We start from the raw sequence: 23,500 nt of genomic DNA on the forward strand, positions 1-23,500 counted from the left end.
AACGTGGGAGTGGTATCAATGTTTTACACCACAAAGCAAATTAAGCGTGTCGACTTTTTCTTTAATGTGCAGCAGTCAAGTGTTGTTGTTTTTTTATGGTTTGATGTTGGATCATACATTTTGGAGCACAGCATATCAATCATATTGCAGAATCAACAAAGCTTCTCACTGAAAGCTTGATTCTGCTGTTTTGTTTTGCTTTGACCGTGTCTAGTGTGGATGTGTGACAGTATGTAATTAATTTATGTGTGGTTGTGTGTGTGTGGTTCAGTATGCTGAACCGTCTTTGTATTTCTGGAGGCCTATTAATGAATCAGAGCTGCTTCCTTTAAATCTCTTCCCCACCGACAAATAACAGAATTTATATCCTCTGCTACCCGAGTGATTATTCTTGAAGGGTAGTGTATTTATTAGCATTTTGTACTGTAAAGTCAAGGCATGAATCTTGTTATTGATACTCACAACAATGAAACTCCCCAAGGGAAATATACAGTCATGCTCAGACACCATTTACCTGCTGTTTGCTGCTCAGTCTGACTCAGTGTTACTAAAAATCCCAGAGGGCAGTTGGTTTTGAAGACGCTACCTCCCTCGCCTGCATCGTCTTACTGAGTAGTTGCTGCTGCAGGATACCCTTCAGACTGATGTTCAGGCTAACCTAAGCTTTAGACACATTTCACAACAAATATGAAGTAGCTTCCACTTGTCACTTCCTCTTTCTTATCTGCTCAGTAAGGAGAGACAAGATTTCTGATTTTATACGAGGAAAGAGGCAAGATTTCTTATTTTATCTAAGCTCTCCCAACAGGAATGCTGACTGAGGAGAAATAATGTACTCTTTTTGAATACCACGTCATTAGAAATCACCTGAAAGGCAGAAATGGTTTAGTCGGCACTTCTACTGTTGATTAATACCAGTTGCTTCTGTTTTATGTATATGGAGAGGTGGGTTTTATGTTTTGAGTTTCAAGAAATGCTTGCATCTTTAGGTCTGGCATCAAACAGAGTTGTAAAGAGGAAGACTAATTAATTTCATCTGAAGTAGCCATTCCTGTTTATGTTGACAAGTCGGGGAGAAATGTTGAGGAGAGCCTTTTCTCTGCTTTACCAGTCCATTTCTTTATTTTTCTCTGGTCTGGCAGTTATGTAGCATGTACCTGAATCCTTCATCAAAGACTCGCTGTATTTCCGTCTGCACATCTGTTTTTTTGCCCTTTCTGTCTTCTTTGGAATGTCATCAACATGCTGACTTTGTAATAAAGGAATTCTGACTTTTGAACATATTTCTGTCCTTTTGTAGGTTTCTATTTTAGCATTTATTGGTGTGCATTCCTGTTCAGATTAATATTCTGCCCACAGTTGCATTACTTCACATGTCAAGGGTGGGTTTGTTTGCACACATACACTTAGTAATGAGAAGAATTTGGGAGAGAAGTGTTGAGTAATTAATTATCCTCTTTCGTATGGCTTCTGTAATTTGGGAAAATATTGCATCCAATTATCCTTTTGACAGACAATTTGATTATATTCTGTGCCATATTAAAATCGACCAAAAAAATACAGACTCAATGTGACACTTTAAGTTAAAAATCTTTAATTGCAGACTGAAGACAGCAGGTATCTAGAACAAACTCATCTTAAGAAATTCATAACCTCAGAAGAGAAAGAAAATATGTTCACATTGATACATAACCAAAGACACTTGCTATGTTACACATATTTAAGGCACTTTTAATAGAATTTTGTTTGGAAAGCAGCAATAAAACCAGAAATTTGCTCCCAGGATGGAAATCAAACCATCAAACCAACCAAAAGCTCAAAAGATGAAAGAGTAATTTTACACAGGGAAGATTGTTTAGTTACACTGAACTGATAGAAGGCAGTGGAAATGTTAAAACACAGACCAACATACATGCAGTACAGAGTAACAGGTGAGTTTCATGACATTATGAAGGAGGGGGAGGAAGATTACTACCATACAAGACCCATTTATGCACATTACTGACCCTTAATTTGAGCAGAAAACACTGGAAAATGTCACATTGCGTCCCTCAGCACATCCCATTTAAAGGGTAAATATTAAGGCTAAATACACGTTGCATTGCCTCCCTGGTGTACAGAAACAGAACCATATTGTGCCTAGTTGTGATAGAGATCCAAGCTGTAAGAGATAACGTGTTTCCAATTCCTTTAGGGTGCTTTTAGTAGTTCAGTAATTTAAGCGGAGCATTAAAACTTAACTAGACACAGACCAGATCAATCTTTTAATCTGCACTGGCACTTTAATGCCCAGTGTAAATAGGTTAAACATAATCTGTATGTTTGGAATGTGTTTCTTCTGCCCCTCAGTCCACAGTGTGCAACCGATGCTACAAGACAAATCCCCTACATGTGGAAATGCACTTGTCAAAGCAGGCAAACTGTAAAACGCTTTTATTCAATGCTTTGAAATTCACACAAAAGTGACGCAGAGGTCCGAGAACTGAGGTGTTCCCGCAAAATAATAGAACAAAAATGGGTTACAGTTGGATACAAGTGCAGCAAATCCATTTTAGGTCTGTAATAAAACTCTGCGAGCTGTGAGCTGCAAGTCCCCCCCCCCCCAAAACCCAATGGAAGACAGTGACGATGTTTCAACAGGCCCTTCAGTCCGAGTCCTCGTCGTCCAAATACTCTTCAGCGTTGCTGTGTGTGCGGGTGATGTCTGAAAGAAGAGAAATGGACAATTAATTACTATATTTATCTGCAAAACCATGTCTGTTACATCTTTTGCAAACTAAGTTCCTATGAATGTTTAGTTTTACATAGTTTGCACTTAATACCTCGTATAAGAGTCTCACTCATGATGTGAATGAAGCTCAACATTCTGGATGTAACCATGTAACCATGTAACCACATTGCAGCTAAGCAGCTGTGTGGCGTAGTGCTGCAAGTTAATTAAAGGACTAGAACTAATAGAAAGATGGTTTATAGTAAGTGGTCCTTGGGTTTAATAGCCTCCCCTTATACCCCTTTTCCTGAGTTGAACCTGTTTGCCAACACAATATCAAACCTGATTACTACAATATCCTTATTTTTTATGCCGTTTATAAAAGACTCAGGATTAGGAGGAAGACAGTGCGACACATAAACGGGCAGCTGTTGTCTGCAGTAAACCAAGCTGTGGCCATAAATAATTGTTCAAGGCTGCCCCCTAGTGGCAGCTGTACTTACGGCTTCCCTGCTTCCTTTTAAGAAGTGAAGCACACTGGGCGTTGGTTGCCATCTCCAGAGCCAGCTTGTTCTCATTGTTCCTGATGTCTGTCCTCGGATCTGAAACACACCCACATTAAAAAAATATTAATAAAAATAAATAAAATAAAATATATGCAGAAAGGCACAAATAATTGACGTATTAACATAGTTTCTCTGTGTTTTCCCTGCTCTATTTCAATATACATCCAAATAAGAGACGTGACTAGATACCCACCCTTGTTCAGCAACATTTCCACAATGTCAGAATAACCCTTCCAGGCAGCAGCGTGCAGAGGGGTGTCCCCAAGTTTATTCTGAAACACAAAACATCATCATCACTGGCAAGCATTAACTTGAGTCAATGTGTGATCACATTGAAATTTCATTGGTGATTGGCAAAACATGTGGAAGATGCACCACACATTCACAGACATGAAGGGAATTCTCCTGGATCTGTGTCTTTATCACACTGAAGGTGAAAAGTCAGAAATGTTGGACAAAGTGTGGAGCGTTTGATGTAGATCACTCACGTTTTTTGGAAATGTCACAAAATAACTGTTTTGGGAAATGGTATGTAAATTGCTAACATATACTAGGATATAAGGTCCCAAAGTGTTGTTTGGTCATTTATCTAGAAAGTGTGATGAGAAGCGACAGATATTTGGTTAAAAATACTGTTAGTCGCAAGTAAAAAAGCTATTACAAGGAACTGAGGGAAGGTAGTGCCACTGACAATGGACCAATGGCTAATCATTTTTGAAGAACTCTTCTTAATGGAAAAACTGACACATATCTTGAGACTACAAGAAGTACTACTGGAAGAAAATTATACAAGACTCAAAAGGTCGACATAGGAACACTGCTGCAAATAAATCCACCAACAGGACTGTATAAATGATACTGTCATTGTTTAATGTTGCAAATCTTTTTCCAATAAAAGATCTTAGTGGGAAAAAAACATTGAGATGGGCTGGAAAATCAGGCACCACCATCTTTGACCCATTAGTGAACTTTTTTATCGAGTTTCCTCACCTGCTGGTTGAGCTCCACGTTGGGCTGGCTCAGCAACAGCTCCACCACATCTGATAAGGAAAAGAAAAAGAGAGAACTTTGAGTGACGGACTGAGTGAACAATTAACAACACATATCACATAACAATTATGAAGGAACAACGGAGGAACACAGAAGAACTCGAACACTTTCATAGACCAAGTTCCTGTTTTTGTGTACTTCACTTCTTATGTAAAACAAATCTGCCTGTGTGTCACAATCTTAAAAGATTCATGAAATTAGTTTTCAGTCGCTGCCTCAACAGAGTACCGTAGACAATCTGTCAACCCAACGTTTTGATAAGTCCAGTGTAATGTACATCTTAACGTGTTTTATTATTGTTACCTTTATGTCCTCCGTGGCATCCCCAGTAGAGGGCAGTGTTTCCAGCCTTGTCCAGCCCATTGATTCCAACCTTGTTCTCCACACATTCCCTTAGCCAGCTCAGATTGCCTGTTTAAATACACAAATATGTGCATGTACACACAAAGCACGCACATGGAGTTGAATGGAGAGGGTTACTAATGACGCAAACAGCTCCTCAGTAGAAACATAAAAAGATGTTATGAAAGTCAAGGTTTCTTTTATTGTCTCCAGAAAGAGAGAATAGTCTTGGATTGAAGGAATTGCTGGATAGAAAAACAGACATGTCACACAAAAAATAAGAAATAATAGTAAATAAATAGTTGTCGCACCTCGTTTGGCTGCTTCGTGCATTGGATTGTCAATAGACTCCGCCTGCTCAGCCACTAAAACAAAGCAAGACCATTAGGGCATTATCTAAGAATCACTGATGAGGGGCAATTACACGAGACAAAGATCTGTATTAAGTAATATTTTGGTCACCACATGCATGTTATGAAATTCAAAGTTGTCTACTCACCATAGTTACTTGGAATTAGTCCCGTCCTTCCTCTGCATGTCCCCTTCCACCAATTAGTGTCACTCTGGGGATAATAGTAAAGCAGAAATCAAACAACAATAAATAGTAGTGAAATGAAGAGGGAGAGCGCCTCCCCTCTACAGAACACTGTACGACCAGAACAACCACACACAAGAACAGTATGCATGCATATACTGTACATAGCCACCCCCTTCATGTATGTAAACAAATGTAGTACTTTACCCATTCAGTATTTATTCTTTTGCACTATTGCTGTTGTTGCTTTCACACACACACACACACACACACACACACACACACACACACACACACACACACACACACACACACACACACACACACACACACACACACACACACACACACACACACACACACACCTATTTGTATGTACATAATAGTTTTATGTTTAGTTTTACCTATCTTTGGTCAGCTATGTTGTCCCTGTTTTTTTGTCTATCTTCCTGTAAATTCTTCTGTGTGTAAGTACATTGAGATCAATTTAAAACCAAATTCCTTGTATGTGTACACGTACTCGGCCAACAAAGTGCAAATGAAAGAGAGAAAAGACTGACTAAAGTCGGAAATTGGGGAAAAGGGAGACACAAAATGCAGAGAGTGCAACATTAAGATTCCAAAGAAAGAGGAAGAGGAAGTGTAAATTCAGATTCAAAGTGAACGGGACATGGGCAGCTTAATCTCTCTAAGGTTTTACTCACTGTGTCAGAGATGTACAAGATGTCTCCTTCTTCAAAGTACAGCTCGTCTGGCTGAAAAATACAAAAATAAGACAATGTTATTCCAGGCTGTTCAGTCACAGTGGATCAGGAAGTTTCAAGCCTTCACTGTAGTTTGACATTTGTATTACATTTCACCCCCAATCTTCCCCTTTTTCCCGCCACTGTTCGCCACCAACTGAAACAATCGTGGCCGCTACATTTTAATGTGGTTTAACATATAATTGTTGATGGAGGACATAAAAGAGGGATTAGTGACAAAGTCTGATGGGTTAGGAATTTTTATTTTCATCTGCATTTTGGTGGTTTTAACTGAAATTATTAGTTGGTTAATCAATTAGTCGATCCACAGAATATCTCTTTTTAAAAATCATCTTTTCCTCCTGTACCTACTCTAGTCCTAGAACTAAATCCTATTTTACAATTATTAAAATGTGACGCTTCAGTAATCTAAGCAAGCCTCCACCAAACTATTTCACTTGATTTCATCCATTTATCGCCACCCGTCCGCAGTGTTACCCATCAGGCAGGATTTGTCTTATACTTAGTTAGTGCGATAAAAATTTCCACTGTAAAGTGATGTTATATGACAGGTTTAAACTTGTTCAATTTGTGAGCGGTTCTCTAGGTTTGTGTTGAAATTTTTAATATTTTTCAAAAGGAAGATGATCACGCTCATAACCACTGGGTATACACATTTTAAATCACTTATAAGTACGATCTTCATGTCCAATTCTGCCTTTTTATTACATTCATATTTGAATTTTGGTCCCAAATAGTGCCACCGGAGGGCAGGACCAAAATATGCGATTGAACTATTCTAGATTTAGCAATCATTATGTGGCTAGAATTCTATATCGCAACTTAAACTGAAATGTATGGGAGTCTACAGTTGTTTATGTCAAATTAATCAAATGAATTAATCGGTAGATTAATAAATAATCATTAAAAAAAAAATCAACAAATGATCTTCAGCAATCATCAAACATTAGAAAAACAATCCATGTAAACAGACTAAAAGCTCATACCGTTCTGGGGTCAAAGTTGAACAATGCTCTGAACACCTTGACTTGGCCTAGTAAAGAGGAAACACATAGATTGCATGTTAGATGAAATGTTTGTAGACAGTTTGTGGCAAGTTAACCTCATCCCTGTATACATAAGAGAGAACAGAGCACATTGTACTGGAGAATATACACAGACAGTGAGGTGAAACCACACATGCTGCCACTTCACAGCCCTGCAGAATAACAGCTTAGTTTCACAACAAGGAGCCTGCAGGTGAGTGCAGAATGTAGCTTTAATGTGGTAAATTACTCTCATACAAGTAGAATAAATCACAGGAGTGTAACATCATCTATCACCCCACTCAAGAGCTGCCTGAGCAACGCAACCTGTTTTTAAACTAAAGAAATGAAACTGCCACGAGCCAGGACACATAGCTCCTGACGTCTGCTCTCCAGTGCCTGCGTTCAGGAAAACAACTCTGTTACGGCCAACAGTGCACACTTTAACATGCGGCGCAGGGACGAAAACACATAGCTGGTCCTTGAGTGTGCAGCCCCGAGGGAGCTGCCCTCGGGGCCTGTGATGGCTCGCTGTCGAGCCTGGTGTTAGCGCTGCTGCTGGAACGCTACCAGAGTGGTTGCGGCCTTAGCTGACAGCTGAACTAGTTCATGGAGGCTGAAAGTGCATAAAGACACAGTGACATGTTTTACATTTACTTCTTTTATAAATATGTATACCAAATATTGATTTCTGGGAGTAAACAATGCCTGAACTTACATGCAGTATGTTGCACTGTGCTGTATATTTACTACACACACACAAAGTTTACTAAACAGACTAATGAGCTGGTTACACTGACAGCCAAAGTACCAGTTTTTAGTTAACCAGACTGTAATTCTCCTGATTTGCATCAGATTTGTATATAAACATCACTCTGTGCTTCATTCTATTGACCTCCCTTCCAAAGATTTGTCCCTTGCCCTTATTGGATATGACAATATTATGCTTTAAACCATACACACAAACATTACATACACACACATAAAGTCTGTTTTTATCTCTGTTGAAGGCTGCAAATTAGCTTCAGCTAGACGCTACATACATATTACATTATATAAGATGTTTTTATGTGCTTTAGTGTTTAGTGTGCTTGTGTTATCTGTCTTATTATCTTTCATCATCATTATTATTACTACATATATTGCGACACTGTTGTCTCATGAAGAGCTTCTCTAAAGACTGACACTGATATATTTACTTGTAATATGTTAAATGCATTTGATTCTGGACACATCAGGCTAGGCGAGCGTCTCCTCCGTCTGCTTCTGCTAACAGGTCTAAATGTTGGATGTCAGTTTGTTAACTCCCCTCTGCCGTTACTCTGGGTTTCTGTTCAGCTAACACACTGTCTCAGTGTCTCAGAACGAGAGGGGCTGAGCGTCTGCACAAGCCCAGCTCTGTTCAACGCAGAGAGCACGTCTCCTCGGCAGGCCCGGTCATGTTGCTTCAAACACACAAAAGCCTGTGCAGACTAGTCCACGTTCTCTCTGCATTTTAAAGCCTCTGGCACACGCAAGGACTTCTTCTAGCTAAAAATAATAATAACAAGACAAGAAAGATTGAACCCCAGTCAGTTTATTTAATTTGCTTGTGGGTGTTTGATGATTTCCAGCTGTGTTATTTTATTGCAAAAGTAACTCCCACAGTTCCAGTCTTCTTGCCCCCCCTCCCAAAAAGAAAAACGTGTCTGATCTTGGTGGTTACTCAATTCCCCATTCCTGTTTGAAGCCCAATCTGAAAACCTAACCATCTAAGCCTCCCAAAATATGACACCAACAGTCATTAGTCCACAAAAAATGATGTTTTAAACCAAAGAAGACACACAACTCTCTTGAGTTGCCCTCTAAATTCCTGGTTAACACAAAAACTGAAGCCTATTCCTCTTTTAAAGTACCAAGAAGGGAGTGCAAAGAAATGTCAACTCACAAGCCTGGTCCTGTTAAATCCTTGTACATTACATACTCAGGGGTGTATGTGGCCATGCAATACTAAAAAACAGTTATCACAGCAGCACATATGTAATGTTAAAGATCTCTTCAAGCACCCACAGAGCAAAAAGATCTTTGTTTGCTTTTGTTACTCAAAATGTCCATCAGAGGGAGAGTTACAGATCTGCAGTCCTGAAACCACAACAGAATAATCCAAAACCATCCAACATGGAGGTTAAAGAACTGCCCTTTAATCTCTGCACCTATCTGCCTATTAAGACTGAAGGCTCTCCCACAGCACACCAACCAGCCATCTGTCCAGACAGACGACGGAGACAGACGATCTCACCCCTCACAACCAGGTGAGGCGTCGTCAAGCTGGCTCATGAATAACCATGAAGAGCATGAATGATAATGACGCGTTCGTCGTTCAAGTTTGGTTCTCTGTTTTCACAGCCAGCAGGCAAAACGCGACACGCAGACGTCTGCTGAAATGCGCCTGTGTTCAAGCATGTTTTTTTTTTTAATAGACATCATGTGCTGAGAGCTTTTACTTCAGACGTGAAGATGGGTCAGTTTCCCCTCTCCTCTCTCGCCAGTTTATTAGGTATACCAAGGTAAGACTAATGCGGCCTAATACAATGTCCCTGCTATGAATCCAACCTCCATGAAGTTCCTGATGTCTACTTTCTGTTGAAACTGATTTAGAGAGGTGTTGATTCAACTTTACAGTCATTTTGGAGGCCGAAATGTGTTTCTAATATTTTGTCCGTCTCATTTAGTGTATATCAATGACGGCAGACTACATATTTGAAACACCTCTCAGTAAAGCATAACACTGTACAGCCTCCAAAATGTTAATAATAAACAGTTTATTGCAGGGCTGTTGTATTACACTTCGTTATGTTTAAGAAGGGGTACCTAATAAAGTGATTTTTGCCTCCCAAGGACACACAATACTGAAGAAAACTCCTTTAAATTTGTTATTTTATTACACTTGAAAAAGGACTACATTTCGAGGCCCAGTTAGTGAAACCTTTGTACTTTTTCCTCGTGTAATAAAAGAGGAATTTTAAGGAAGCAATCTACGGTGTTGCAAGTCCTCAGGAGGCAGAAGTCAAAGTTTTGGACTCAGCACCCAGACAAGAAAGATGTATGTGTGTGTGTGTGTGTGTGTGTGTGTTTTGCATACTGAGAAACTAATACACTAGCAGCAGAGTGTATGTTTTACTACAGATGTGAAGATGGTTCACAGTTTGTTTATTTGTTGCTTCCCACAAACTTTTTACACCTGCCTTTACTTTCAAGCACCTGTTGCACTGACACAATCTATAGGAGAGTACGACTTTCACAAGTTAAGTGTTATTTATTCACATTTGGAAAGCCATGACATGCACAAAAGCGTCATGTGCCATCAATTCACCCAGTTCACAGTTTTTTGTGAGTAATAGACACATTTCCTGATCTCTGGGACTGAGATACCAGAATAGCAGCACAGCCTGAGCTTGCAGGAAGTGAGACTGATGTCATTGGCCATGTAGACTCATCATCACCTCTTAACCTGCGACCTAAAGCCGCTGGATGACAGCACTCTCCTTGCATGAGTGATGGAAATAGGGAAGTCCACAGAGGCCTGCTGCAGAGCGCTGGATCCCCCTGTCAATCAGCAGTGAAGCAGCTTTTTACCAACTCCACTGTCGTCCTGGTCCCGTCACAGACACTGGGCATTGCCATTAATCAGAGTTTATGGGCTTTCTTTCCACTGGGTGACGAAGGTTTCGACAGACAAACGACAGAAATCAGCCGATTTCACAAACTAACTCTGAAGTGTTCACCGCCCATTAAGCTTACATCGCCCACAAGGTGTGTTGTCCTCGCAAGAGACGCAGCTGAACTTTTGGCTACATTTCAACGACAAATCTTCGTAGCGTTAGTCTTACCTGGCTTGGCCGGCTTGGGAGGAGGCTTCGACATTTGCGAGGCTCAGAAGGTGAAATAAAACGAAACGCGTGGAGTGTTGTTTCAGTCAGATACGTCGCTGGACTGTGGAGCACACTGCTATCACCGCCAATGAGGAAGTGCAGCAGCACTACAGGGGACGCGGAAAAGTTCGGCTACGCATGCGCAAAGCTAAACCTGTAACCATTCTGACATTACATTTTAATGAAAAAAAAATGAGACTGACTTAACCTATTTTAATGTTTTAATGATGTTTCTGCATAATTAGTTTTATTTTATGAATTGTATTTAACTTTATCTTATTATTAACCAAGATGTATTCATTAATGTCTATTAAGAAATGTTATTGTTGATGTTTTTTTATGTAAACTCTGTCCAATGTATTTTATTTTATTTTTAATGTAATGTAATTGTACTTAATCAATCAATTTTATTCTATTATCAAATTGATTTATAAAATATACTTATTTTTATGAATTAATATATATTACTATTATAATTGCATACATAACTGACTTTACATAACTTTGTAAAAGTAAAAAATAAAAGTTGATATTTTATGTATGTAAACCATGAACTTTCCACACAAAACATTCATATTTATTTATTATTTTTTATTATGTATTTTCTAATTTACTCATTCAATTACATTATCATTTTTATTATTATTTTACTTTGTTTTGAACAGAGTCGAACTCTGTCGTAACATTTATTGTATATCATTTTAAGTGTTTGTCTTTTCTTTTTTTTTCTCAATGAGCAGGTCGTGAATGACGTAGCAGCTCCATCAGCGAATCACGAGCTTCCAATAGCGGAAAAGCGTGAGGGATCAGGGAGTTGTTGCAGCAGCACTAGCCACCAACATGGCTGTGTATTAGTTAAATGTGAGCATGAGCTGTTTAGTAATCTGCTATTATTACTTTTACATAGCAGAAACTTTTCAGTGAGCAGCCACAACACGCTGAAATGAAGACACTAGTTGTGGGAGTTGGCGGGTAAGTAAATCGGGAGGTTTGTAAACATGAATGTGTTGCTGTGTTGACCTCCTTGCAGAACATGCCTCTTATTGTTCTGCTTGGGTCATGTTGCCTCCAGATAGCCTGCTGGACCACAGATAGCAGTTTGCATGCTCAAGTTTTTCACGCCTCCAGAGATATAAAGTGCAAATACAGGTTTTTATAATTACTTTTCATTTAGCATTCATTTAACAAGACAGTTTCAGATACTGAAATCCTTCTTGGTGGTTTATTGTGTAAGTGACAAGACAACAGGAAGGCACCAGAAAATGCATTAGCCTAATAATATTAAATGACATGCTAATATTGGGTAACATACATGCGGCAGGAACGCCATCAGATCAGTACAGCATGTGACAACCATGTGGCAGCAAAGACTGATAAGAGTTGGTTACTTTGTAAAGAAAAAAATCCCATGTGTCTGTAACACTGCTGCGGAGGGTGCTGGGAGACAGAGAGAGAAATCAAACTGTTCAGATTTTTTCACTGTACAGACAAGCTGGTCACTGAAAATGAAGAGTGTGTTAGGATGTCTTAAAGAAAACAGGCTTACATAAATGCCTGAAATTGTTTTCTTTGCACTCATAGTTTGTAAATGCAAAATATTCAGCAGAAGTGACACACAGATGTTTGAGAGTATTTCCGAGACTTTTTTAACATTGTCAAAGTCAAATTAAGTGTTGGCTGATGCACATCCTGCAGATGGGTGTGAAGAAAAATTAACTCAGGAAATGTTGCGTTCTCAATAGATGTAGTGCTGACAGCATGCATGGATTCTTTACACTCTTCTGCAATATTTCCTAACATTACTTTGGTTGAAATAATAACTTACCAGGTTGAAAGCAGTGGTTTAAAGTGTGTTGCACTTCGGACCACACACACACACACACACACACACACACACACAAACACACACACACACACACAGTGATGTCACAGTGTACTGACCACAGCCTGACTGATACTGGATTTCTGAGGCTGATAAGATATTGACATTTGAGAGAGAGAGAAGATTAGATAACGATATATCAGCCGAAATATTTTCAGTTAGAAACCATTACATTCATTTTTTAAAGAATTGTAATCAAAAATATGTACTGAGACATTTTACACTCAAAAGAAAATAAGCATATCAATTAGATCATTGATATGTTATTGGTCTTTTTTTCTTTCACATTTGACTTGAGGTACATAGTTATCTCCACCAAGGAAGCTGTACATTTCAGTTTTTCTACTATTTTGAATCAGGTGAGCAAAATAAGTAACAATGTCAGTGGTATTTGTGCAGCTGTAAAGGGCTGTTTTTTTTTCAGGATGACCAATGGAGGAAAGTCTACTCTTTCTCGGAGTCTACGCCAGCAGATACCCAACAGCTGCATCATTGCACAGGATTCATATTTTAAGGTTGACCCTTTAAATCGTATCACTGCTTTTACACGTTTCGCAGTTGAGAGCAATTTGAGAGCTTGGTGGATCACAGTGGATGCTCTTCTCTTCAGGATGATTCTGTGGTACCAGTGGACAGCAACGGGTTCAAGCAATATGACAGTAAGGACACTTTATTCAACTTGCAGTCACAAAGTTTTAGACAGGATTTAGACTGATTAGATCACAATAACCGATCAGTTAGTCTTGAATCATTCATTTAATTCGGCCCTGTGACCTTTTATAACTATTAGATTCAGTTACAGAAAACAGACCTCCCTAAAAACAGGTATCAGCAATATACTGTGAATATTTGGACCCACTCTACTGTGTTATCGTTTTCTATTTTCTAATTAGCTTAATTCATCTGAAAATGATGGATAGATTTGTCGATGGATGGACGGATGCAGGGGAGTAGCTACCATTAAGGCCATGGTTTTAGTATTTTTTCTGGGAATATGGGAATATGATTTTAGTAGCCTGGGAAGGTTGTAAAAATGTGTAAACGGTGGGTATCTAATTGGTTATTGCCAATATATTTAACTGACTGACTACTTTTAGACCAAGAAAGAAAGAAAAAATATAAGAGTTCGCCATCAAATGGATTCCTTTTTGTACAGGTCTTTGAAACAGCATTCATGTTGGGAAATAAAATAAAAATGTATGGAAAATGTACAGATAGATAGTTAACTGAATTACTTAAATGAAACATCCAGTCAATGTTAAAAAAGTCTAGGGCTGCAACTAATGATTCTTTTCATGTTTTTCACATAATCGTTATAAGATATTATAAAATAGTGAAATATGTTCCCAGAGCCAAAAGTGATGTTTTCAAATCATTTGTTTTGTCTAAAAGATATTCAAATTAAAATGTTAAAAAAAAAACAGAAAAGCAATACATCTTCAAATGTGAGCTGGAAAGCTGGAACCAGATAATAAATGATAATTTACTTCAATGTTTAATCAGTTATTAAACTTTTTCTCATTGCGTTCTGTTTAAGCGCTTGATGCTCTCCATATGAACACGATGATGAGCGACGTCGACTCATGGCGAAGAGATCCCGAGTCGTTCCTGAGGCAGCAAGGCCTGAACCCGGAGCACACGACACCATCAGTCGATGAGGAGGTGTTTGTGCTGATAGTCGAGGGCTTCCTCATTTTCAACTACAGGTACACAAGGGAGGCTTTAGTGAAGTCACTGTGTTTATTTCAGTTATAATCCCATTATTGTCAGTTCCTAAGAAAGACTAGAACTATGTAACTTGATACTCATTTTTAGAGAAAAGGGCAGTTGGTGCAGTAGGAAATGAAGTAAGTGCTAATCAGCTGAATATTCAAAAATGTGAAGTTGGTCTACTGACAAGCATACAATTGAACATATGTGGAAAATAAAGTTTCAAATTCAGGTTCAAATATAGCATTTCTTTCAAGGAGGTTCATCTGGACATGAACAAAAAACACAAATTATTAAGTAAAATAAGTGAACATTGTCTCTATTTTCCCCATAATTAGTACCAAATTACATAGTTCTTTCTGGGAAACTTAATAGGAAATGATTATGAAACTATGGACTCCTAAAATAAAGCGTCACTGACAAATGATACATGCACTAACCAAGTTATTGGTTGTAAAAATGATAGACAAATAGACGCAGTCATTACAACATGTAATTATGTTCTTCAGGTAGAGATTTCCACTTAAATTGTTACTGTTTTTGGAAAGTGACCATTCAGTTGTGGTTTATCTCTTACCATGAGGGCTAACTGTTCCCCAGGATTTATTTAACATAGTAATATGATGCTGTAACTGATGTTTTTATCACCTTATTCAGGCCTCTGAATGAGCTATTTGACAAAAGATACTTCATGGAAATACCTTATGATGTCTGCAAGAAGAGACGAAGGTATTAGATTTTATAATCTATTTAATTTCTCATTTCTTCTTTTTGGCACTGTTTGTATTTGATCTTTTCTGTTTTATCTTTTTTTACCATGGCTTTTGGTGAACAAAGAGCAAAAGAAAAAAGTTTGCTTCATCATGTTTTGACCTCTGTTACCTCTTTGATTGACAGTTCGAGGGTATACACGCCTCCTGATCCTCCTGGCTACTTTGACGGACACGTGTGGCCGATGTACCGGAAAAACCGTCAGGAGATCGAGAGCATGGCGTCTGGAATTGGTGAGTGTCCAATCAAAGATGCCATGTGTACAGTATGTGATGCTGAAGGTATAAAAACTGGAATTTATTGGAGCAGTTGGGGTATTTATGTGGTTGAGACCTCAAAAATGATGATAAATAATGAAAGTATTATCACTGTTGCAGATATACTAGTATTAAGAAATGAAATATATGATGTCCATATGTTCAATATCTGTTTTTCAGTATTTCTGGATGGACTGAAACCAAAGGAAGAGCTGCTGGCTGCTGTGTGTAAAGATGTTTGTCAGGAAACAGAAAGGCTCAAGGGTAAGTTGCAGGGATATGATTAACACAAAGTTTCTTGTGTTGGGAGTTTCTGCCAATTAAACTTCAAAGAGAAAACAAGATGTCTTTCTAAAGATTTACTACATTTGATGTTTTTAAGGATATTTCTGGAGCTGTTTCACAAATTATTTCAGTTTTTTGCCATTGCTTCAAGTCCCCTTGCACAATGCATTGTGGGACAATAGTGTACATCCAGAGTACACTCACAAATTAAGTGTTTTTTAGTACCCATACTGACATTTTAATGGTTGTGTGAGCTTGAATACATAATGGTTTTAAAGAAGTTTTAGGAAAGACATAGTAGGTTTTTTACACCTACCTTTGAGACAAGTGAGATATTGAAACCTTGAATAGTTCTGCGAATACATACATCCTTCAGTCATAGTAAATAATGTTTTATTATATGAAAGTCATTAGACAAATCATACAATTTTCTACCAAATTTGTGTTTTCGTTGTCACTTGTGAATGTTTTGAATTCAAAAGTATGAACATTATGTGATTGTGGAGAGGCAGGCGAAAGGTTTTTAGTTAGTTTACTTAAAACACTGTAATTACATTTTTAAAAAAATCGTATTTTGTGTATTTTGATTGCAGAGAAAGACTGAAATGGTGGGGGCTTCATTTCCTTACCTTTTGAAGATGGAGACTGCTGCTCCCATGGACATCAGGAAAGTACATTTTTTGGACTGAAAGGACAAAATCAAGCGTTTTGTTGGTCTTATTGGCAATAGTTAATATTGCTACAAGAATCACAGTGAACCTGACAGTATTTTAAAGTTAGGATAACCTCTGAGGAGCTTAAGTGTATGAAGTCTTAGTGACTTAATGATGTTGAGGCTGAATATAGGACATACAATCTGTGTCTTACAGTGTTTTATCTCTCACTGCATTGTTTTTTTTTCCAAAGTATGGAGGATTTTGCTAAAGATCATTTCAATATACGTTCTCACTCATTTGGATATTACAAATATTAAACAATGATCAGTGCATACTGTGAGTTGGTGAGCATCCATTTTTGTTTTACATGAGTTGATTTTACAAGACTTTGCTGAGTTGGGATCTATTTAAGAAGTTTGTCTCCACCTGGTGGTTGAGTCTGAGACACTGGAGACAGAGTACTCTATGGCCTGAATACAGAGCTCTATTCAACTGTGATTATCAGCAAATGATAAGGAAAGACACAACAGAAAGTTACATATTCACCATTGAACCAGTCGTTTTTTGTTTGTAAACCAATTAGAATTCAAACTTTATGTTCAATTGAGCTGAAGAGAATTCAACAATAAAAAGTTATGCTAAGTGTGGTCATGCCCCAAGCCCCCTGTTGACCCTCCGCCCCCAACAAACGCCCTTTGTGCATTGCTGTCGCCTCCAAGTTCCCATTACGTACAGTGCACACAGCAGCTTTATTATATGCAGAGACCCACAAACAACAAGTAGTCAACTGGAGCATTTCATGGCCTCAGATTTTCTGTGCATCAGGTAGTTTGCGGTATTTTGATTAAACAAAACTTTTTCCAGGAATATGCACATGTGAGCACCCCCACAAGGACGCCCATGCACACTGGTGTTTGTAACTTCCAAGTTTTCCAAAATTATACATTTCATACTATCAAGTTATTGTTTCCAAAAGGAAATATTTTATTTGACTTATAGGGGAATTTATGTTTGACTTGTTTGCTGTCAACATAATGACAGACTCAAGTGCTCGGAGGGTTTTTAGTCTGTATCCAAAATGTTCTTAGTCAAATTTACACTCTTCACTATGTCAAACAATTTTCTCTCTAGTTGTTACTTTCTTCCTCCATAAAACCACACGACACCTAATCTAAACTATCTAACTAACTTCTTCACTCAAGGTCCACTTACTAGCTTACTTTCAAACACATCTCGCGTTCTTCATCAGTGGATGAATTCTGCTCAGTTGAGGCATTTGTCTCCTTCTGTAACCCATTCTGTGTAGAAACCTATATTATAGTAATTCAGCATTATAATTTTGCTTCCCCTGTAAGGATATGCACATCATGCTTTCCAGAAATAAAGCAGATTTTGTCAGAAATGTCTACTCAGCATTACTGCCGAAAGGTCTTTTCATTAATTTATTTAAAATAGACCTTGGAGTGGTAACCAGGGTGTTAAAGGAGTCCTTGTCAGCAGAACCAGAACAGGTGACCTTTTTAAAAAGTTTGGCCTCTCTTCTCAGAGTCTGTGCGCGCCTCTGCAACAATCTCCAAAGCTTTCAAATCCTATAAATAGAAACTTTCATTCTCAGGCTGAAACCAGTTTGACAGCACTTTGAATCCTTGTGTGCCGCGTGAACCGAGAGCTGCCTTCTTAAATGCTCTCATGTAATTTCTGCGACCTTTATTGCAAAACCCTCCTCTGACCCATGAAGTTGCATGGCTTCCCACCACACTAAATCACAGAAATTTTACCAAAAAGTCCGGGCTGTCAGCAGAATATTTATGTTTACCTCAGCAGTGAACTTGCCTGACCGGCATGTGCAGTAGAGGAGTCATCACATGTAAACCTGGACATTCCTCACTTCCCTGTACTGACTATATCCTCCTCTAACTCGACATATATAAGTCTGCTACAGGTTACTTCATCGACACTCTCTAACAGCCTTGTGTCTTTTTAAATTGCTGTATTAAGCCTTGATTGGTCACTAGTATTAAATAATTGAGGGGAAAACATGGTCATCATAGGATTTTCAACATATGTGTGTTTGTTTTTTGGCTGCTGCTCCAGTTGCAGCAAAGCTGTGCCGACTAGACTCGACCAGGAGGCTGTGAACGACAGACCTGTGATCGGTAAGTGAAGTGCGCTACTAGGCTTGAAAACAGTGAGATAAAGAGAAGTTTAGGTGCTGAAAACATTAAAGAAAATAGAGCTAATGACAGTTTCTTTGTAGCTCTTTCACAGTGTATTCTCAGCTGCTGTGTTTTTTTTTTTGTCCCACAGGTATTTTGACTCAGATGGTTTCAGATGAAGTCATGAAACCGTTCGGGAGGACCTACATACCTGCCTCCTATGTGAAATACATTGAGTCTGCGGGCAGCAGAGTGATGCCTATCAGGTGGGTTGAGCCCTCTATGTTGTTTATAACAGTAAAGATGGACCATAACGTACATTTGATTGGATTATGATGTATGATCTGTCAATTTCAGTGAGCAGGGAGCAATTATGGATGTAACGGAAGATAATTCTACCTGCAACAAGACAATTAACCCACTCTTTTGATGTGCAGAATAAAAATGTACGTAGGGCTTCTGTAGACAGTTATTTCAGGATGGTGTCTTTTAAATGCAGCATGTTTGGAGCTGTAGTTGACATAAGTTGGATGTTGATAACCCGTGATTTTGTTTACTGTTTACGTGTCTCCCTCTGTGATCTGTCGAAACAATGTAAAATAACATAGCAAGGTTTTCTATGTCCTCCACAGACTGACTCTTACCACCGCTGAATATGAAAACATCTTCAGGAAGATAAATGGGTGAGCTCTATCACTGAATGAATGTGTTTCAGAGGAAGATCACATTTATATCTTAGATAAATACACTCCTCAGTCGTCACTCATCTGCCACTGCTCTAACTGTGGGATGTCTGTTTAGCTTGCTTTTCATCGGGGGAGCCGTAGATTTGGAGACGTCAGACTACGCCAGGGTGGCGAAGATTTTTTACAGACTCGCTCGGACGGTTCGTACAGCAGAACATTATTTTCATTGTTTCTCCCTCGAGACCTGTAACTGTGTGTTCGTCACACACACACACACACACACACACACACACTCTCTGCCCTGTCTAACTCTATGTATCTTCTTTTTAAAAAAAATATTTTTCTGTTTGTTATCTGTCTTTTAAATGTCTTTTACTCCATTACATTTAAATGATTGCTACTATTGTACCTACTTTGCTGTCTTTAGATTGTGATGGCAAAACATACAATAAGCTCATAAAAGTTAAAACCAACTGAATACACTGCTTTGCACTGAGGGCTAATATATTTAACATTAAAGTGCAGTTTAATGATAACATCATAGTACTTTTACCTGCATAAACATTTGAACACATGATCTAATTTCCTTTCTTCCGCAGACTGCTCAAGCTTTTCTTTCAGTATTGTTAAGATGTGTTGCTTGTTGTTGCTTTATTGTTTCAGACACAAAAAAAGTAAAAACTCTGTGACTGTGTGTGTGTTTCAGGCCAATGATGCCGGGGACTTCTTCCCCATCTGGGGCACATGTATGGGCATGCAGCTACTGACTGTACTGGTGGCGGGTGAAAATCTGCTGTCAAACACCACAGCTGAGAACTTAGCGTTGCCCCTCAACCTAACAACAGGTTATAGCTCACTGCTATATTGTTGATGTTCACAGTTTGAATTTAGGGAATATATTCTGAATAGCCTGTAAAGGTGAACTAGTTCCTTGTTTGGCAACATTGCAAAACTGCAGCTACTTAGTTGTACCACTTGGTGTCAGTAGAAGAAAGTTACAAATCAGAGGGTGTTTTTGGCCCCAAAATAAATAAAAGCTCTGCTACTGTCAGCAAATTATTTCTGCAATTTCATCTTGTAATAGTATCATAGTTTGATGAAATCTTGTATCTTTTAAGTTAGGTTGTTATTTTATATATTTATAGTTTATTTGCCTTTCTCCCTGCAGAGGCCGGCTCCAGTAGGATGTTTGAAGGTTTCCCCAACGAGCTTATGAAGGCTTTGACCCAAGAACCTCTGACTGGCAATTTTCACCACTATGGAATTACAGTAAAGGTACAGGAAATCACTCTGGTGGCACTATGTACAATATGTTTCAGTAATTCCCCTTGGGGCTTTATCTTGTTGTGTGCGTGTTTCCCAGTCTCTGCTACACAGGACTGAAACTTTTGACTCAACAGGAACTTGAGACAAACAGTACAGACATAAATGCATTAATGAACAATCTGCAGGTATAGCATTCATGAAGCATTACTTCACCTGCGATAAAAACGTTAACTGTTTGTTAATCAAGGCTGGATTACTTCCCCACGGTTCACAGTGCGGAAGTTGGTTTGTATATTGATATTAAGTTTATATGCCGCACATTCCTAAATTAATTTGTGTTTAATCAATCGGGGCCATTCAATATTCCAGCACAAGAAGACTGTACACGGTGTACAGAAAGATGAGCACATTAATCAAAGTTAGATAAGATAAACTTCATTGATCCCAGGCAGAGAAAACAAAGTGTCACAGCATCAAAAGAAAGCACAAGAACACATGCTTTTTATAGACAGGCAACCTTAAAAAACTTGGAATATGAAACAAAATATGAAGCATTAGAATGATAATAAAACATAAATAATAACCACCAAGTGTAATAAGACAAATGTTCTTACAGACCTTTCAGGAAAATGAGAAGCTGCAGACTTTCTTCTCCCTGCTGTCTACAAACGTTGCTGAGAACGGAGCCCACTTTGTCTCAACCTTAGAAGGTTACAAGATTATTTTTATATTCATTTGACAAACTTAATCATTGTATCAGAGTTACATATATATATATTGTTTGGCAGGTAAAAAATATCCCTTCTATGGAGTACAGTGGCACCCGGAGGTGAATCGTTTTCAGTGGAACAGAAAGCTGAACTTTCCTCACTCCCCTCATGCTGTTCAGTTGTCTTCTCTGCTGGCGGAGTTTTTTGTCAAAGAAGGTAAGATGACAAACACACATGATCAGTAATAATAATTACTGATCATTTTGTATTAACGATGGCTATGAGATATGACTGTCAGGGATTGTGTCATACGGTTAATACCGAGGTTTCCCTTTAATATCTCTGGTTGTTTTAGACCACTGTGGGCAATTTAGCTTGACAACGAGCTCGACTGATTATGGTAATGTTGGATTTACAGGAGTTTTGCATCAATGTGAGTAAGTACCTTGACTTTTTTCAGGTACTTAATTCACTTGATTAGCCACAAAAGACATTTATGTATATATAAGACATATTTTAGATAACTGTAAACATGTCACAGTAAATTAACTCAGATAGGTGCAAACTGATATACAGACTGATACATGTTTAAATTGTCTTAAAACAACATACTATCAGGGTTTCCTGGGCGTACATCCAGGGGTCTAGCATGCCAGTGGGCCCCTGCATGTGCAAAGAAAAATCCCATTATTAACAGGTATAGAGTACAACTGTCAACCCAGCTATTGATCTATTGAACAAAACGCTGATAAATTATAGTAAAAATGGAAATTCTATTAGTTTTTATTGCTTACTTTATACAGATGTAGCCTCTTTATTAGTGTTATGCACATGGAGCTTTTAAGTCGAGAAAGAATACCTGTAAAAAACTGCATTGTTACAGGCTGACGATGTAGATTTATATATATGGTGAGACGTTTTTGTCTGCCATCAGAGATTTTGTAGTGCCATTCAGTCGGAGTAGCTATCCCTTTAATACGTATCTCTGGTGGTATTCGACTTTTGTGGTCAAGGTTGCAAATCAATGAGCCGGACTGCTTTATGGAAATGTATTTGTATATAATTATTGCATCAATGGGATGCAGTACCTCGATTTATCAGGTATTTGTAGGTATTTATTTCACTGGATTAACCCAAAAAAGACAGAAATGTGGTTATTGTATTCATAAACAGTTTCTCAATTGATTTTCCAGTTTCCATTTTCCACAGTATATATTGATAATTCAATATAAATTCATTCAACACCTAGAGACCCAAAGAGATTAATTCAGCTGCGACAGACTTGAAGAAGAGATTAACATGAATATTGGGTTGAGAAAAACAGACCAACATATAGAAGATAGTGTTTGGGAAATCCCATTATAATTCAATCCAATTATACTCAACATAATACAAATATTACATTTAACACTTCTATATCCTGCTCTACCCAATTTCCCGGTGGAGATGATTAATCTATTCTATTGAAATCACATGCATTTCACTTCTGCTTTGTTTAGGGAGGAGAAGTTTACATCACTTTGACAATCCTGAGGAAGAGGCCTCGTCACTGATTTACAACTACACACCTGTCTACGCTGGAAACTTCACAGGATATGAACAACTCTATTTCTTCTGAGTGTCTCGTCGTCTATGTGTCACTCTTTATATACAACTTCATATAATCAATAGATTGATTGATTTCAGTGACTTGTGTGCTGATTCAGAGATACTTTATCACACTGAGGAGAGGTTTCTGCCCCAGCACTGGCTTTTTTTATTTTACCAATGTAGAAGAATTTAAAATATTTTTATAAGCTGCTTTTGCTATTAAAGTGCTTATTTGCATAATTAAACTCAGATTTTGTGTTTGGAGATGAATGCCTTTGTAGTAGAACATCTGGATGAAAGGAAGTGTGTGGGTGTGTTTTTTTGTGTGTGGGGGGGGGCATGTCCACTATATTTTTGTCTGGGTATTCAGGGAGTTTACATTCTTCAATTAAAGATAATATTTGGTGGATGTACATTATAGGCCGCTAACAGATTATTTTTTAGACTAGATATATTTAAGTATATAAATTGACTACATTTAGGCCAATAAAGAAGTAAAGCACCAAACCATCTCACCACAAGGCCCATTTAGTAGCTGCTCTGGAGCTCTTGATCGTACCACAGGATGTTAATCATTCACATTTCCAATAGTTTTATCCCTGGCAGCGTGGAGATGGATTTGAAACAG

General features: G+C 38.2%; 3 protein-coding genes across 3 annotated transcripts; 2 read left to right on the top strand and 1 right to left on the bottom strand.

The window, feature by feature from the left end:
- Positions 1-2,595: 2,595 nt before the first annotated feature.
- ostf1 (osteoclast stimulating factor 1) lies at positions 2,596-11,000 on the bottom strand. Its single transcript, XM_070904117.1, has 10 exons — positions 10,862-11,000; positions 6,954-7,000; positions 5,908-5,958; positions 5,168-5,231; positions 4,980-5,033; positions 4,630-4,737; positions 4,267-4,316; positions 3,470-3,548; positions 3,214-3,312; positions 2,596-2,704 (listed from the first exon to the last, which is right to left on the bottom strand). The coding sequence occupies exons 1-10, from the start codon at positions 10,893-10,895 to the stop codon at positions 2,646-2,648; spliced, it is 645 nt and encodes a 214-aa protein (XP_070760218.1). The 5' UTR covers positions 10,896-11,000; the 3' UTR covers positions 2,596-2,645.
- An 840-nt stretch (positions 11,001-11,840) lies between these two features.
- nmrk1 (nicotinamide riboside kinase 1) lies at positions 11,841-16,475 on the top strand. The gene is made up of 8 exons (XM_070904447.1): positions 11,841-11,875; positions 13,210-13,300; positions 13,396-13,444; positions 14,323-14,491; positions 15,153-15,224; positions 15,393-15,499; positions 15,704-15,787; positions 16,402-16,475. The coding sequence occupies exons 1-8, from the start codon at positions 11,847-11,849 to the stop codon at positions 16,410-16,412; spliced, it is 612 nt and encodes a 203-aa protein (XP_070760548.1). The 5' UTR covers positions 11,841-11,846; the 3' UTR covers positions 16,413-16,475.
- A 1,923-nt stretch (positions 16,476-18,398) lies between these two features.
- LOC139284344 (gamma-glutamyl hydrolase) lies at positions 18,399-23,117 on the top strand. The gene is made up of 9 exons (XM_070904578.1): positions 18,399-18,620; positions 18,772-18,886; positions 19,253-19,303; positions 19,422-19,506; positions 20,013-20,151; positions 20,475-20,581; positions 21,189-21,282; positions 21,361-21,498; positions 22,782-23,117. The coding sequence occupies exons 1-9, from the start codon at positions 18,503-18,505 to the stop codon at positions 22,898-22,900; spliced, it is 966 nt and encodes a 321-aa protein (XP_070760679.1). The 5' UTR covers positions 18,399-18,502; the 3' UTR covers positions 22,901-23,117.
- The last annotated feature ends 383 nt before the right edge of the window (positions 23,118-23,500 follow it).

The sequence above is a fragment of the Enoplosus armatus genome, chromosome 4, assembly GCF_043641665.1.
Source record: "Enoplosus armatus isolate fEnoArm2 chromosome 4, fEnoArm2.hap1, whole genome shotgun sequence".
Lineage (NCBI taxonomy): Eukaryota > Metazoa > Chordata > Actinopteri > Centrarchiformes > Enoplosidae > Enoplosus > Enoplosus armatus.

Coding starts and splice junctions, on each gene's coding strand:
- LOC139284344 (XM_070904578.1), top strand. CDS start 18,503: ATGGTCATCATAGGATTTTCAACATATGTGTGTTTGTTTTTTGGCTGC. Junction 19,507..20,012: donor TTTACAGACTCGCTCGGACG/GTTCGTACAGCA, acceptor TGTGTGTTTCAG/GCCAATGATGCCGGGGACTT. Junction 20,582..21,188: donor ACTATGGAATTACAGTAAAG/GTACAGGAAATC, acceptor ATGTTCTTACAG/ACCTTTCAGGAAAATGAGAA.
- nmrk1 (XM_070904447.1), top strand. CDS start 11,847: ATGAAGACACTAGTTGTGGGAGTTGGCGG. Junction 13,445..14,322: donor CGGGTTCAAGCAATATGACA/GTAAGGACACTT, acceptor GTTCTGTTTAAG/CGCTTGATGCTCTCCATATG. Junction 15,225..15,392: donor GTCTGCAAGAAGAGACGAAG/GTATTAGATTTT, acceptor TTTGATTGACAG/TTCGAGGGTATACACGCCTC.
- ostf1 (XM_070904117.1), bottom strand. CDS start 10,895: ATGTCGAAGCCTCCTCCCAAGCCGGCCAAGCCAG. Junction 5,232..5,907: donor TCTTGTACATCTCTGACACA/GTGAGTAAAACC, acceptor TATTATCCCCAG/AGTGACACTAATTGGTGGAA. Junction 3,549..4,266: donor ACGTGGAGCTCAACCAGCAG/GTGAGGAAACTC, acceptor TTTGTGTTTCAG/AATAAACTTGGGGACACCCC.